The 17,912-nt window shown below is 38.8% G+C and overlaps 1 protein-coding gene across 3 annotated transcripts in view; it reads left to right on the top strand.

Moving 5' to 3' along the window:
• Positions 1-997: 997 nt before the first annotated feature.
• The window catches only part of LOC131126083 (BMP/retinoic acid-inducible neural-specific protein 3-like), a 34,443-nt gene continuing 17,528 nt past the window's right edge, over positions 998-17,912 (top strand). For 2 of the 3 annotated variants that reach the window (XM_058068263.2, XM_058068262.2), the window contains exons 1-4: positions 998-1,398; positions 1,760-2,060; positions 12,323-12,525; positions 14,742-14,947. In XM_058068263.2, the coding sequence (XP_057924246.2) occupies positions 1,792-2,060; positions 12,323-12,525; positions 14,742-14,947 (678 nt within the window). In that variant the 5' untranslated portion in view covers positions 998-1,398; positions 1,760-1,791. The remainder of the gene's footprint in view (positions 1,399-1,759; positions 2,061-12,322; positions 12,526-14,741; positions 14,948-17,912) is intronic. The other variant, XM_078791442.1, reaches the window with a different exon arrangement.

Below are 17,912 nucleotides of genomic sequence, written 5' to 3'. Positions count from 1 at the left end.
ATGATGGGCAAAATAAAAAAAAAACAAGTACAGTTCCCCTTTCAGCAAAAAAAAAAAAATGCTAACCAAGGCAGACACTAACCAAGGTTCCACTGTATGCGTTGAAATCGAGGTACCACAAAACCTCCTGGCGTTGAAATACTTTGGTCCCCATCGTGTTACCTTCCGTCTGTCTCTTCCATCATAACTTTCAAGCGTATGGCAGCTAACTCTTACGACAGCACCTTTAAGCGCTCACATGCCTGAAAGATTTGTCAAGTGATGTTGCTGCAAGGAAGGTGAAAAATATCTGCATGAGCACCTGCTCCTACATCTGTCTGACTCACCACCGACTTCGGCAAGATAAAGAAGAAAAAAAAAAACACCCTTTTAGCAGTTATACTTTTTAAAAGAAACTTTAATATTAGCTTATGAAAAGGTCACCATTTATGACAGAAACTTGCCTTTTTTTTTTTTTTTTTTGACGATGGACATATAATCTATTTCGAAATGATTGCGCTCGGAGGTGCCAAATTGAGCTTGCTGGTGAACTTGACTGCGTCCAGAAACCTGTTCCCTGATAATGACCTGTAATTACTCTCACCAGCAAATCCAGCAATGTGCATGTCATCCTCATGTGATGCGTCTTTAGCCATGCAAGCCCCTCGGCTGTAAAGCTGTGGCACAGGACAATAAAATGAAAAAAAAAGGGAGATAATTACCCTATTATCAGACTGATTTTAGTACATTTATGTGCCCGCGGAACACCCTGTAATACCAAATAATGAGGATGAATCATGTGAAGGTGGTATTGACTGATAGAAGCAATCCTGATGCTTATCACCATGCTGGTCCCTAGAACTGCAATCCACTCAGATTGTACACATCACCCTCTCCCTCGCTGGCTTAGGGAAGGGAGAGGCGGTGTTGGAAGGAAAGCTGGGGGAGGCGAAGCGGAGGGGTGGGGGTGGGGGGGTGCAGGGAGAAAAAGCTCTCTGTGTTGAAGCAGCCGCTCATTCACCAAGCAGCTCACACAGCAGAGGGAGGAAGAGGAGGAGGAGAACAGCTGGTGCAGCAGGGTGCACGCAGAATTTTGCATGAAAATAGAAAAAAAGGGGAAGAAAAAAAAACAGCTTTATCAACAGCAGTCATACAATATGAGATTTTTGTGTGTGGGGATGAAGACGTTTGCTGTTTGGACCATCCGGAATGAACTGTGTGCTTTGACGAGTGGAGGAATGCAGGGATGCTGGGGGTCTGCATCCCTATGAGAAAGTTGAGCGAGAGTCGAAATCAAGTTGAAAGAAATTTCAATATTGTCCGGTTATTGAACAGGAAAGCTTTTATCCACAAGTCTTGCAAGGCTGGAAGACTACTTATTTCCAAGAGTGCATCATTTGGTCATAATTGAAAAGTCAGGTGAGTACAATGCAGCACTTGAATTTGTATTAGAATTTAGATTTTTTATATTTTTAATACTCGTTATATATTTTGTATTTTTCATATTTTTTACATTTTTTATAATTTTTACATTTATATATATATATATATTTATATTTTTTATTTTCATATATTATGTATTATTTTATATTGTATATTATTTTATATTATATATTATTTTATATTATATATATTTTTATATTATATATTATTTATATATTATATTTAGATTTTTATCATATTTATTTATTTATATTTTTTATATTTTTATATTTTTTAATTAAAATTAATTTGAATATGCACTATTCTCAGTTCACTAGTTATTGCAATCCTTTTGCAGTCCAGAGAGAATGAGGTGTCGTTGGGCGAAGCATGAGCTCACAGAGAATCAGTCATAAGCGGCTGTCTCTGCTATGGATAAGTGCGGCTCTTGGCCTCTGGCTCTGCTGCTGCAGGACCTCAAGGGCCGCCGCCGCCGCCGGAGACGCAGCCGTCGGAGTCGCTGGACCGGGCGACGGCGCCCTCGGCGGCTCGCTCGCCTGGCTTCTGTCGGATAAAGGACCCTTCCACCAGTCATTGGAGTTCACAGAAGCTGCAGAGAGAAACCAGCAAGGCTTCAGCACCAGATACAAGATCTACAGGTGAGAAAGGTTTGTGTGTGCTGTATGTTGTCTATACGGATTTATGGAGGATATGCAATGTATACATTTTGGGGGAGGGCAATGTATGTGCATGTGCTTTCTCATTTCACCTAACATGGCACTAAAAACTAGAGTGGAATTAATCAGCGAAGGCAGCTGCTGTCGAGATGTGCTGAAAACCTGCCCACTCTCAGGATTGCCCTCCCAGGTATCACACCTGCCAAGACTCTGAGATGTGAAATTCAGCCAACCTGTCTTTACATATTCAGCCTGAAAAGAAAAGGAATAAACCTAATCGTGGGAAATTCACCTTTCCCCCCCCATTCTTCATGCTGCAGTCACCGCAAACACAATTCATGGACCTGCATTCGGAAATAGATGTCAGTTCAAGTTCTAACTCCGAGTACTCCGCAGCAATACTTAAGAAGTTTCCTCACTTACTTGGACTGCTACTTTTTTCCTTTTTGATGAGTTCAAATCTAAATTTAGTAATACCAAAATGACTCCTGAATGTCGCATATACGTATAGATCTTTTCAAAATATCTTCCCTAATTTTAGCATTGATGACTACAATTGCCTTGAAACAGAAATACTTCTAAAGGCTAGAGTACAAAAGAAGATGTTTTGTGGCGTTTTTTCAAAAATATATTGGTAATGGTAATGGTTTAATTTCATTTGAACATGCGTCAGATTACAATTGAATGCATCACGTAATCAGTTCACAGTTCCACATGTCCAAAAAAATGAGTAGGAAGAAGCAAAGCTTATTAAATCCTACCCCTCCATCTGATACTTTTACAATCAGTAACTGTTACATTTGTTCACTTCCTGCTTTCCTAATATAGTTTAAGGTTTTATTTTTGTCCCGTACCGAAGTATGAGGTGATATGACCATCCAATGACATAATGGGTACCATAGTAAGTGTCAATATAGTGATATGTATAGCACATCATGACTGGTTCAAGACTCTTCATCCTTGTATTTAGCAAACATCAACTGCTTGTATTGTTTCTTGAATTGGCTCATCGTTGTGCATTGTTTGAGGGTCTTACTCAATCCATTCATAAATCATGCTGTTTCATGGTTGTATATGGCCTATTGTTTGGTCCAGATATATTTTAGTTTTCTACCTAAATTCAGCATTTTAAAGCATAAAAATAGCTAAATGAACTAAAATGAAAATATAAGGCATTCAGAAGGTGCATTCAAATACATGATGCTTTGTAGTTGTTTGTCGGAACAACAGGCTTTCATTGGAGGTTTGAATTATAATTATTAATTATAAACAGGCACAAGAAAAATAATGTAATAATCAACGTACTAACTCCGGTTTCCTCCCACATTCCAAAAACATGCTAGGTTAATTGGCGACTCCAAATTGTCCATAGGTATGAATGTGAGTGTGAATGGTTGTTTGTCTATATGTGCACTGCGATTGGCTGGCAACCAGCGACAGCTGGGATAGGCTCCAGCACCCCCTGTGACCCTTGTGAGGAAAAGCGGTAGAAAATGAATGAATAAATGAATGAACATACTACTAACAGGCTACTCTTGCGGGCGTAATCCACACTGAGCTAAAACTAGACTCTGAATCCCCTGACCTCAATTCCTGTACACATTTACTGTAACAAGTCTTATTTATGTCTTATATTCTCTGATTATGTCTACCATATTGGGTATTACGAGTATAAAGGTGACAATAGGGGTGCTATTTCATGTCTAGAGGTTTCTAACAATGTTAAAAAAACTATATGTAGACGGCCATATATTAGGAATCCTGCTTTGCAGAAATTCACTTATCACGGTGGGGTTTGAAACCAATTCCACGGGATTGTTGCACCTGTAAGGATACCAACCTAAGAAGGCCCAAGGCCATTCTTCTCAGACATTAATTAGACAAGGACTCTGGTGACTGAGGCAAAGAAATGAAGAACAAATTGTGTACTGTGATACAGACACAGAGGAGTGGGACAGTGGGATTGGGGCGAGGGATGAGAAAAACAGTGTCGACAAGAATATACATATCAAAATAATAGCTTAATAAGGCTGTGATTATTTTGCAAACACATTTTCTGAAGAAAAACCAAATGAAGACTTGAAGTCCTGACCTGAATCCTATTGAGATGCTGTGGCATGACCTTAAAAAGATACTTCATGCTGGAAAAGCCTCCAATGTGGCTGAATGACAACAATTCTGCAAAGATGAGTGGGCCAAAATTCCTCTGCAGCGCTGTAAGAGACTCATTGCAAGTTATCACAAACGCTTGATTGCAGTTGTTGCTGCTAAGGGTGACCCAACCAAGTTATTAGCTTTAGGGGGAAATCACTTTTTCACACAGAGACATGTATATTTTTTCTTCCCTAATAATAAAAAAGTTTCATTTAAAAACTGTATTTTTTGTTAATTTTTAAATTTAATTTAAATTAGTTTGATGATCTGAAACATTTAAGTTGGACAAACACCAGCAAGTCAATTTTTGAATGGCTGAAGAAAAATCAAACGAGAACTTTGGTGTGTCCTAGTGAAAGTTCTGACCTGAATCCTATTGAGATGTTGTGGTATGACCTTTTTTTTAAATAAAATTTATAATTTAATTCATAATTAAATTCATAAATACTTTACTATTAAAACACTATAATGTGGTAGAATTACAACAATTCAGCAAAGATGACTTTCGCTATTAAGCGATGATACTGTAGTACTGCTTTCTTTGGCGTTTGACTTTTAGCACTTCCAACTCTAAAGTAACTTACTTATAGCTTTTGACCCTGAAAAAGGTACCACAGAGTTCGTATTATCGACTATATTATACCCCGAGGGACAGAAATGGATTCCTACAGTAATCCCTTTTTGAAACTACCTCGGGGCTAATATTGCTCTGCTACCTTGCCGACCTCTATGATAGACAATTTACTAAGCCCTACATGTTGTGGCTGCCAGTCATGCAGTAGCATATGATTACGTTGTCTACTTGCTCCTTTGGATTTCACTTTTCCTCTCTTCACTGTGTTGGTTTCATCGCAATTGATTGCTCACAATGCATGTAATGATATGTCATATTCTGGATGGAGTACATTCCTCTGCTTGCCATATGTGCCCGCTGATGGAATAGCTGTCGGCTACAACCACGGGCGAGATCTATGATGCCCATCTGTCCGTCAGAAGCGGATACTGAGGCTGTCCACTTGCTATGATGATTGGCTGTAATGGCACACTCCACATTGTCCCGGTTCCCCAATTATTTCTCTGCTGAGCAGCGTCTCTCGTGGCGGTGATTGCCTCCCAGAAGGAGGGGAGAGGGAGATGGAGAGGGAGATGCACGGAGCAAGCAGCAAGCGGCACTGTGGGACTAGAAGACATTAAGTGATTTCACTCACTGACATTTGTATCCAAGGGGCCTCATAATGAGTGAGACTTGGGTGGTTGCAGCGTTAGCATGCTACAATATGTACACATATGCCAAAAAAAAAACAGCACAGACAGCAGAACGAGGCTTGTATCCCATGGAGTGTCACTACAGTGAACTCCAATAAAGGTTTGTTCAATAACTCAACAGTTATTGTTTCTGTGCTACGTGACGTGCATGCGAGATGACTACCGCGTCCTCGCTTTACTTATCTAAAAGAGTATTTTTAATAATAATATATGTATCTCTGCAGATCACAATACATGTACACTTAGCAACCCTGAGCGGATGCAACACATGCAACAACAGCCATGTGTCTGACCACTCGTGTTTTTTAATGTAATGCAGACATCATCCATTTTTCAGTTTTTTTTCAGTTTTTATCCTTTATGAAGGATGAAGACGGAGCTGAGCTGAAAGGTGATGTTCACAATACCAGTCCATTTACGTTCCTACCCTCAGCGATGTTTATGAGCTACGGGTAGTTACAAGCCGCTGAAATGGGTTGCCTCTGTAGAGTGACTGCACTGTCTCTTAAAAATAAGGTGTCATCCGTGAGGGAGTAGAACCGCGGCTCGGGCATTTGGTAAGGATCCACATCCAACTGGCAGGTCCCTATTCCCTCAGGGAAGACCCAGGACATGTTGAGGGACTATAACCACGTTTACATGAGGAGTTTTTCTCTTAACGAATGGAATCTTTCCGAGTTGACCTTTCCGAAAGCAATGGTATACATGGAAAGGAATATTCCAATCGCGTGTCTACATGCGCTATAATCAACCAGAATAGTCAATGGGGCATGCGCAGTAAAGCGTAACCACCAACATCACGTGATACCGACTTCCTCCAGTTTTTCTTTCACTTGTTGGAATAACTCCGTATTGCCGGTTTTTCGTTCATCCAGTCTTGATATTTAGTTTGAATCAAAAACAAACTTTCCGCAGCAGTCCAGTGCCGATTGCTCGCCTCCATTTTTTTAAAACGAAGAACATCTCGAGCTGCGTGTTACGTCATATCTCAGCATTCGCTGAAAGAACGCACCCGGGAACAGGAAAAGATAAAGTTCAATCTTGCTAATATTTTATAATTAAGCTCGACACATGTTTTATATAGATATGTATTTTCTTTTTTTTTTTTAATAAAACTGGACTTGTGAATGGCGTATAGAAGGGTCTAGATTCTGTTCCACAGATGGCGCTAATGCACACGAAAGCTGCAACAAATTTTTCAGGTTGTGTCAAACATTTTGGCTCAATATGTATGGCTAAATTTGTGTCAAAATGAAAGTTATGCTTAAAAAGTATCTTTTGACAGAAAGCGGTTCTGTTGAAAACTGATATTTTCCTGAAACTTAACTATGTTCTACTACTGATTACTAAAAAAAAGGTAGAAACAAACTTTTCTTTCTGATGAAATTTGAGTCTAATTTTTCCTTTGGTAGGTTCTATAGGTGCCTTGAAAAATCAGTCAAAATCATCAAAAATTGCCAGAGGGACACTTTTGAAAAATGTTTGCATGCATTCTTGTCTAAAAGAGCCCTGAGACGGCTACTTTAATGAAAAAAGATGACTTTTTAATATCTGCATTCTTCACTTATGTCATGGACACATGGTCAAAACACTACAATGTTATAACGAGCTATGATATTTCTGTGCTTTGCCAATACTGTAAAGTATAGTTAGACTTGAGGTACTCTACGCTCTTCACATTTGGCCTTGCTGTAGTTCCAGCGAGCCTTGGAGGTAAGTGCTCAAAGATGCTTATCGAAGAAGTAAATGGGGTGCAGCTGCCTGTGCGGTACTTGTCTTTAATTGGGTTTTTGTTAACGGTGCTTGTGTTCATCATTTTTTCCTACCGCCATAAATGCCAAACCTGGATTCTTCAGTAAATAGGTCTTTTTTCCAGTGATCTCATTTCGGCCCACAACAATTGGTTGGCCTTGTTTGCCTTCCAGTGACGTCTTTTCAAGACATTAGCATCCTCCGGGTTTTCTTTTGATGATGCTTTTACTAATTGGACTCGTGCTCTTTATCTTGTTTGAAGTGGCTTTTATATCTTCAGGCAAACAAACGGTGATCTCGTGATCATCACAGGGTAGGTCTATTTGGACTGACTGATACAGCAGATCAATTTTCTACAAAGCCTCCCCGAGTGGTCTGCACCAGGCTATTAAAAATAGCTTCAGTCTAAGCAGGAGAGAAGACACACTATCATTTTGACTTTGTTTAGCTCCGATGCCACATTTCCTACAATCGCAGTGGTACTTAGTAATCAACGTTCAGCTGGAAACTCTTAAGCTTTTGATGCTGAATGATGACTGCATGCTAATTTACCTGGGTGTCCTCAATCCGTGCTTGACTTGAAGAGATAAAACCCCAAGAAAATCAATCATTTTGTTCAAAGGAGTTTAAAGGATTCCGAACCTTTAATTTATTGATTGAATGATGCATTCGAAACAGTACAGATTCTTTAACGGCTTACAGGTAATTCACTTATTTAGCATTAGTTTTGCTTGACGTAATGCAGGTTTTTCATTCTATTCATTTTCCCCCCTACGTTACTTTGAAGCCACAAATCAAAAGAAATAACCATACACGCGTGAATTAAATATTTACTCTATATCAAAGAGCTCAATTAAAAGATGACTTATGACCCACATGAAATTTGTTCAGTGATGACACACAGAGTGACAGTCGCAAAAGACACTCTCCTTATTAAAGGCCATGACATTGAGTCTGCGTCTGTTGCATATTAATATTATTTTTACACTTTGAGATTTCATCTAATAGCTCGGTTCATTGTTGGTCTAATTGCTTCTCATCCAGGCCTTCACAATATACACACTTGCTATCCATGGCACACACTCCCACTTTACAAAAAAACTACCAGGAGACACATAACAGTTACTTTACTTTTACTTTTACAGAGGGGCATGGTGTTTGCTTTATAGAGTTTTAAAAAGTTTCGTTTTACACATTTTTTTTTTCAGCAAATTCAGCATTTTGATGCATGAAAAAGTGAATTGTGACTGTAGTATTCTGTATTGGTTACTAGGTGTCAGTAATTGGTGATCACCAAAAAAACAGACTTTGTTTGCAGGTTTACATTATCTCACAACAATGTATTTATACGTTTTTTTTTTCAACGCGACCACTCGCCCCAGCCTTTTACGTTTTTTTTTTTTGTGCAAGAGGCACAAAGAAGAGAGTTTCATGCATTTTTACGGCAAAAAATCGAATTTTATAAGAACTCTGCCTGCATTTCTCCCATTGAAATTGATGCTTCAAAGGCATCTCGGCGTGTTATGTAAAGGACGGTTACATATTGAAGGGAAAGGGTTGTTTGTCTATATGTGCCCTATGATTGGCTGGCGACCAGTCCAGGGTGTACCCCGCCTCTCGACCGAAGACAGATAGAATAGGCTCCAGCCTACCCGCTACCCTCGTGAAGATGAGCGGTATAGAAAATGAATGAATGAATGATTGAAAGATGAGAGTCTAAACTATATCTTTATAGCCTAAGAACACAACATTATGCGCGCCTTGAAAACCAAACAAAATCATCTAAAATGGATTTTGAAAAATGACTAGGATTGAATGAGTTAATAAATCATGCTTTTTCACGTTTTAATATATTTTTATTTTAAAACAAATGCATATTTAAGCAAATATTACACATTATTTGACCTAAATTCTGCATTTTGACCTACACATACAAAATGCCTTAATTAACTAAAATATACATATGCAAGGAATTCAGAAGACACATTAAAATTGTGAATGTAGTACTCGATACTGGTCACAAGGTGTCAGTAATCGGTGAGACAAAAAAAAACAGATGATCTCCCTAAAAAAACAGGCTTTTATTGTAGTTTTAAATGATCTCACAACAGGGACAATAACAACAACATAATCATCATGATGATCATAATCATAATAATAACACGGGCTACTGTTGGGGGTCATCACTTCCTGTCCTCCGACACACATATATTCATATCCTAAATGGCTTACGTTCTCTGATTATATCTACTATATTGGCTAATATGTGTGTGTTATTTCATGTTTAGAGGGCTCCAATAATGTTAACCGTATTTAGAAGATTGTACACAGTTATTGTTATTGCCGAAATTCGATTAACCATAAGGGATTACTGTGTTTTTTTTTTCCTCATATCAACTTCATTGATGATTACAGCACTAAGACTGGATGCATTACTCTTGATTTTTCATGCAATTTGAAAACCTTTGAAATCGTGTGCTCACTGACTACTTCCCCAATAGCAGTGCGGTCCAAATAACTTGGATGAACGCCCAAAAAGAAGCAGTAGCCTTTGAGAGTCCAGTCTTTTTGACGATAGCATTTCTCTCCACAAATGTAAACAGTGTAAATCCAGTGATCCAGTGGTCCACATTAAAGTTAAACAGAACCTTTAAAGTTGGAACAAACCATTCCTGCAGATTACCAATCTTGTGTTGATGACTTAAGAGCTGTCTGTGTGTATACGATCAGTGCTTAAACAGAGTGTTACCACATCCTCTGAAGCTTTATTTAGACAATATTTCACTGCAGGAAGTCATATATTGCTGCATTGTGGCCGGAAAAATCAATTACTAAAGGAAGAAAGAGCAATATACATAAAAGTGCACAACAGTAAAATAGCATCCACACAGATTTAATTATGCAATTTGTTCTAGTGCTACTTTTATACAGGCAGAACACAAAGAAAGAATTGAGACATGAGAAATGTTTGTTTGCATCCACTTTCCAATGCTGCTTTTTGCTGTCAGCAGACGTAAGAAACAAGAATTTATGAGCCCTGTTACTCATAGGAAGGCAGAGATTGTCATAGATTGCGTCCATTACTGCCGCCCTCCCTTGCTCATCCACTGTCAGTTTGGGGTAAATTAAAGTTTTTATTACTTTGCAGGGTGGATTCAGCTCATTAGGTTTGATCAGCAGGAAATGTGCTTTTTGTTCTCGTACGTTAGTCTTACTTATTATTACTTTTGTTTCATCTGATTTGGACCTTCTGTTCAGTTTGGTGAGATATAATAACACATTTTTTTTTTTTACTTCTAATGAACATTGCTTAAAATCAGAAGTGCCATGGCTATAAAGTTGTCATATGCTGTGAAAAAATTTGCAATGAGTCTCTTACAGCACTGTGGAGGAATTTTGGCCCACTCATCTTTGCAGAATTGTTGTCATTCAGCCACATTGGAGGCTTTTCCAGCATGAAGTACCTTTTTAAGGTCATGCCACAGCATCTCAATAGGATTCAGGTCAGGACTTGGACTAGGCCACTCCAAAGTCTTCATTTGGTTTTTCTTCAGCCATTCAGAGGTGGACTTGCTGGTGTGTTTTGGATCATTGTCCTGCTGAAGAACCCAAGTCGGTTTCAGATTGAGGTCACCAACAGATGGCCGGACATTCTAGTCCTGAAGCAGCAAAACAGCCTCAGACCATCACACTACCACCACCATATTTTACTGTTGACATGACGTTATTTTTCCATCCTTTTATGCCAGATGTAATGGGATGCACAACCTCCAGAAAGTTCCAGAAAGGTGGACATTCTCCTTCGGGATTTTTTGGTAGACAGCAGAATTCATGGTTCCATTTATCACAGCAAGTCTTCCAGGTCCAGAAGCAGCAAAACAACCCCAGACCATCACACTACCACCACCATGTTTTACTGTTGGTGTGTTGGGGTGGGCTGGCACTTTTGGTCTTTCCTGTTGGCGTGGGCAGCTCTGTGCCTGTTGGTGTGCCCCCCTCCCCCAGTGCTCCTTAACCTTGTGGGGTGTGGTCTCTTGTTGGTCTTGGGGGCTGATTGTGCTCACTGATTTATTCACTGTGTTATTACGTTGTTGGTTTTATTACAGTGATGGCGACAGTAATTTTCAATCCACTCTCTAGTATAGTAAATAGTTCCATTCCAACTGTTCCTAGTAATAAGTATGAAAGTTTCGATACAATAGTGGCTGTTGATATTATTTTGTTATTTCCATTGTGGTGGCCGTAGTAGTCATTTGCTGATGTAGTCCTGCTATTTGGTTCTGTTGCTTCGTTATTGTTGTGGCATTTGTTGCTGGTGTTGTGTCTCTTTCTGTATTGCCCCACCTTTTGTCCCTTTGTCTTCTTTTTTTTTCCTTCTCTATCCCCTCCTGCTCCGCTCCGGCCAAATTTGCATTTCAATAAACAAGTCAAATATAATATATGGAACAGAAGAAGAGTATCTTGCTCTTTTCCCTGCTTAGCACGTAAGGGCATTTAGAGCAACAATCCTATCTTCCCTCGTGAAAAGAATGCAAAATACATACAAATGACGAATTAATGGATAAATTAACATTCAACAGCACTTTGGCCTCAATAGGCCACAATTTAGACCTTTTTCCTTAATTTTGCATTTGATTTTGTCATCGATAAAATGGGAGAGGCTCCAGCATACCCATGTGACCCCAGTGATTATACGTGGCGTAGAAAATAGATGTATGGATGGATTTTGTCTTTATTTTTTTTTAAAAAAAGGCTATCTTATATGCAGTGTTGTCTTATATCAGGGTGAACATTTTCAGAGAAGACGTGTACCAACTATCTACAAATCTCATGGAAAATGGTCGTGCAATTTGTGCTAATGAACAAACCAACATGATTTGTTCCCATTGAATTCGAAACATGATGTGTGGCTGGGGAGTATAGAAGCGCCAATGTAACAGCACACCCTAACGCTGTATCCTCAGTAAGATTGCATATTGACCTCATCTAGTGGCTGGGAAGTGACAAATGCCGCTAAAGGCTGCATCCAAGTCATGAAATGTGTGTCTGTGTGTGTGTGTGTGTGTGTCCAGGGAGTTCGGTCGATGGAAGGTCAACAGCCTGGCGGTGGACAAACGAGACAGTCTCGGTGGCAGTGGCGGTCTGGCTTTGCCCCTCGACCCGGAATTCATGCACAGCATCCGCCAGCTGGGGAGGCGTCCGACCTTGCAGACGATTACTGAAAGTCTGATAAAAAAATATGGCACCCACCTTCTCCTCTCCGCCACTCTGGGAGGTACAGTAACACACACACAAAGTATATATATATGCAACACCACTTATTACTGTGTCCTTTTAATCTCGTAACAAAGAATATAACCATCCCTGCAGATCACTGTTGTTGTTTTGGCTCAGAAAGCATCAAATCTGATTAAACATATACAACAATTAGTACACTTGGGGGTAAAACATTTTTTGTTGACATTCATCATTGTTATTTTCTCTTACTGAAGCTTTTTCATAAAGTGCACTTCATAAATTGTGTATATTTTGGAAATATATATGCCGCAAACAAATTACAGAGAATTGATGCAAATGCCAGCTGAGTCGAATTGCTATTGGCAACGTGCTGTAAGCAGCAATCCAACACGACTGCATAGAGGTTCATTTGTTATCTCATGCAATACAATAACTGGCCCAGAATCTATAGTAAAGATAATAACTGACAATTTCTCTGACGTTTAACATCTGTGTCCAAATATTTATACTGAATGCTATATTGAATCTCCTAAGCATTTTCACTCGCCAAATTGTGACTTAAAAACATGGACGAATAAAAAAATATGATTGGACAAACCAACTTTTTCATTTAGCCATATCACAAAACAATGCAAATTTGCATGAAACTATATTATTGTCAAAAAATTTTTTACCAAATAATAATATTGCAATATGTCATTTAGTATGTAATCATTCATAAAATTGTAGAAATGGTGTTTTTTTTTCACAGACAATTCATACTGTCTGTGAAACATTTGCAGCATTTCTTGAAATGCTGGCTTTTTAAGCAGCATTTTTTTTTTGCAATGGCTTTCTGTGAATGCACACTATTTTGCGGTTTCAGTGAGGGTTGACTTTCTGGACGAAGGCTCTGCCTTTCGATATGTAGGAGTTTTTTTATTCCCAGATGGGAAAACCGAGATAAGTGGATATGTTCGAGGTGGGCGAGTTAGTTTTGTTGCCTATTAACGCTTTTAAATAAATTCGGCATACTAGTTTGTTTGTGTTGATGCGCTCACCTTGCTCATTATTTATGTTCTTTTGTACTTCTACTTGCTCATTATTTATGTTCTTTTGTACTTCTACTACCTAACCTTGCAAGCTCCATCCCGACAGCCCCTTGGTGAATATGATATCTTTTCAATGAAAATGTTGAATGTGAATGTGAAACATCGGGTTCCAACTGTACTAAGTCCAGAATCTTGCACGATCCAAATTTTACAAGAACTACCTAACTTTTGCCTCCATAAATCATACAGCGTTCATGGGGTTACTTTGTTAGTTTGTTACTTTGTTACACATCAGCTTACTGACTGCATTTTCGGTAAAGACATATTTTTTAAATACAGTTGCTATCTAGTTTTCTCTTTTTTTTAAAGTTTGTAGCGTCACTGTTTGCTCACATGCAAGCCGCCTTCTGGTACTACTGCGTCATTGTGACGCATACGCCTTCTGTTGCCCCCTGCTGTATTGAAATACATTAACAGCTACATATTTAGACCTTTTTACATTCATTAGTGAATTTGACTGCCAGGATTGACAATTGTACTGTAAATCCAAGCTCAAAAACTGGAATTTCACTTAAAATAGAAAGCAATGAGACATTTAACACAGCGGAACAGAGCTTTTCCTGGAGAAGGCTATAGTGTGCATGTACTTCATATCTAAATAAAAGACCACAAATGTTTCTAGAATTTCCCAAAAAAAAATTGAATACTATTGAATAAAAATTGAGTTATTTGCACAACAAAAGCAATTTAAAATTGTTTGGGTGTTCGCACATAACACACAGTAATTTTATGTGAACTTGTGTGCGTCTCTTCCCATCCCATCAACAGAAAACGATGCAGGCGGTATGTACATAATCATTATTTATCATCAAAATTGTGATTGTTTTTTAGATTGACTGTTTCTATTGAGTTGCATCAATTCGGAAGGTACCATTAAAATCTGGGTTGCATTGCATTTGATTTGAGGTACCAGAGGTAGCTTACCAAGAAATGTGGGACAGTATACTAATGATAAATAATGAAATGATCTTGATTAATGATGATGAATGCATAATCTGTTTCTAATCTGTGAATTTTCCTCCATTCATCCAAACCGTCAGTTCCTCCACAGCACTTAATTACTACTTCTCAATCTAATATGCAGGGATGCTAATGAAAGGTGATTAGCGTTGCTCTGTCAGAGCTAATGAAGCTCCCACTCGCTGTGTGTGACCGTCCCCAGGGGAGGAGTCCTTAACCATTTTTGTGGACAAAAGGAAGCTCGGTCAGGAATCTTCGACTGTGAGTGCCGAGGGTGGAAAAAGCAAAAACACGACCGAACCGATTACACTGGAGGCGCTCCACCAGCTGGCAGCCTCCTACTTCACCGACAGAGAGAGCACCCTACGCAGGCTCCACCACCTCCAGATCGCCTCGACTGCCATACGGGTGTGTAGACACATGGAAAAAGACGGGAAGTCTGGTGGGAGGTTAGATATCTTATCCGCGCTGCCTGAAGGCAACTGGGCTAGTGTCCAGCCTAAAAGCTACATGTATGAATCCAACTCTACTTTGTTCCAACTTGTGAATGCAGAAAAAATCTTTACACCCACTGACATCGAACAAAGACATCCTATGATAATAAAGTCATAGAATTCTGAGAATAATGTAGTAATTATGAGCGTAAAATTCCATTGCTTTGAGAATAAGTTGGGTTTTTACTAGGACTGTCAAAAATGGTGCTTAAACAGCAGTAACTAACTTATTTTATTAATTGTTAGCATAATTACCACATACACAACATGGCAAGCCACGCCTCTCTGTTATGACAACGTACGGTGGAACAGTGTGGCGCCCCCTTAGAGTCACCGAGAGTATGACGCTCTTTTTACGCAATTCGATCTCCACATACAGTGGTGCAAAAATTTTGTCAAACTTAAATGTTTCAGATCATCAAAAGAATTTCAATATTAGTCAATGACAACACAACTGAACACAAAATGCACTTTTTAAATGAAACTTTTATTATTAAGGGAAAATATAACTTAACTGAGATTGAGCTCTATCAGTTTGCAAAAGGCCATTAAGTCATTTATACAGCCTTGGGACTCCAGTGAACCACAGTGAGAGTCATTATACACAAATGCCAAAAACACAGAACAGTGCTGAACCTTCCCTGAACAGTGGCCGGCCAACCAAATGTACCCCAAGAGCACAGTGATGACTCATCCAAGAGGTCACAAAAGACCCCACAACAACATCCAAAAAACTGCAGGTCTCGCTTGCCTCAGTTAAGGTCAGTGTTCGTGACTCCACCATAAGGATGACACTGGGTTGGATGGCAGAGTTCCAAGATGAAAACCACTGCTGAACAAGAAGAACGTTGTCTCAATTTTGCCAGAAAACATCTTGATGATCCCCAAGATCTTTGGGAAAGTTGAAGTTTTTGGAAGGTCCCATCACATCTGGTGTAAAAGTAACGTCATTTTTTCAGAAAAAGACCATAATACCAACAGTAAAATATGGTGGTAGTAGTGTGATGGTCTGAGACCGTTTTGCTGCTTCAGGACTTGGAAAACTTGCAGTGATATGGAACCATGAATTCTGCTGTATACCAAAACATCCTGAAGGAGAATGTCCGGCCATCTGTTGGTGACTTCAAGCTGAAACCAACTTGGGTTCTTCAGCAGGACAATGATCCAAAACACACCAGCAAGTCCACCTCTGAATGGCTGAAGAAAAACCAAATGAAGACTTGAAGTCCTGACCTGAATCCTATTGAGATGCTGTGGCATGACCATAAAAAGGTACTTCATGCTGGAAAAGCCTCCAATGTGGCTGAATGACAACAATTCTGCAAAGATGAGTGGGCTAAAATTCCTCCACAGCGCTGTAAGAGACTCATTGCAAGTAATCATAAAAGCTTGATTGCAGTTGTTGCTGCTAAGGGTGGCCCAACCAGTTATTAGCTTTAAGGGGCAATAACTTTCTCACATAGGGCCATGTATTTTTTTCATTTTTTTTCAAAAAGTTTCATTTAAAAACTGCATTTTTTTGTTAAGTTGTGTTAAATTAAATTTAAATTAATTTGATGATCTGAAACATTTAAGTGGAACAACTATAAGAAATGCACTTTTTCACACCATTGTATATATCTCCAACTCATAAAAGGTCTTTCGCCAGAGAGACAACAGACAGCGAGATGCATTCAAGGACACTCCAAACATCACAACAGTGTTTTTATTATACAAAATGTACAAAACTTACAAAAGAAAAACAATGAGTGGATATTGTTGTCATTTACTGTGCAACACAATTTGCTGCATTTAAGTCGACTCTGAAAAAATTGCAAGTCACACATCAGTCCTTGCTATAAATCAGTCAAGACACCATCAGAAGGGCTGGCGTCGTGACAAGACTGAAGCATAATTCAGACTCAAGTCATCATCAGCATGAGGAGTTTTTATGTATTTATTTCTATTTAATGTGAGAGACAGGACCACATAAATTGAAATAGCCTGTTTTGTTATAAAGGGTTTTAAAGGGAAGAAAAAACAAGTTTATTGATAGAATTACCTTGGATTTGCATTGTTCTCTAAGTGAAAAGAAGACTAAAATTATTACATTAAAATTCCATAAAAACAAGAGAGATAAAACTGATGGCCATGGGCATTAATGTTTAGGTAGAAATTATGATATCCACTTTACTCCAGTGATATGACAATCATGAAAATTGAATCCAATGGTTTCTTCCTTGGCCCCGTCAATCAAATTTAATAGATATTATCTGTATATTTTTAAAATAATGTTCAGTTTTGACTGACAATGTCAAAGAGGTTTCTATGTTGCTATGTGAAATCAATACGCCCAGGAAGGAAGTTCCGGTAATGCTTATAAATGACCATTTTATGTCTTGGCATGGTGGTGTGGTGGCGATGGCCTCGATATGCAGAGACAGGACTCAATAGCAGTTAAAAATCATTGAATTAATCGTAGCTGCTGCTGTGCAGCAAGGATCCAGCAACGATCCAGCGACTAAACACAATGCACCAACACCCAAAGAAGAACCCAGCTGAGCTAAATAGCACTCAATTAACAATCTCATGACTCAAACAGGAACTAAAATGATAGGAAGCCCAGAAAAACATAACTCAAAGTAGGAACGAGACCAACATACAGCAAAATAAATGAATGTGAATGTTACTATATGGTCACAGCATTTATATAAAACAGTAATACATGTTTTTATGCCTCACATAAGGATTATAGATGATGGGCAATGTTTTCTTTCAGGCCTAAATATTCCTCACAGCCTTATTAAACATATTTAAAGTATAAAATGCAGAGGTACTCACCACTAATGAATGATAATGAAAGACAATAGAACATATGGATTTGCAGTCACGGTATAGCC

This window comes from Doryrhamphus excisus, linkage group LG6 (genome assembly GCF_037039965.1).
Source record: "Doryrhamphus excisus strain RoL-2023G ecotype Guam linkage group LG6, RoL_Dexc_Guam_v1.1, whole genome shotgun sequence".
In the NCBI taxonomy this organism is placed as follows: domain Eukaryota; kingdom Metazoa; phylum Chordata; class Actinopteri; order Syngnathiformes; family Syngnathidae; genus Doryrhamphus; species Doryrhamphus excisus.
Note: the sequence above shows the minus strand (reverse complement) of the source record. Positions and strands in the feature narration are given on the sequence as shown.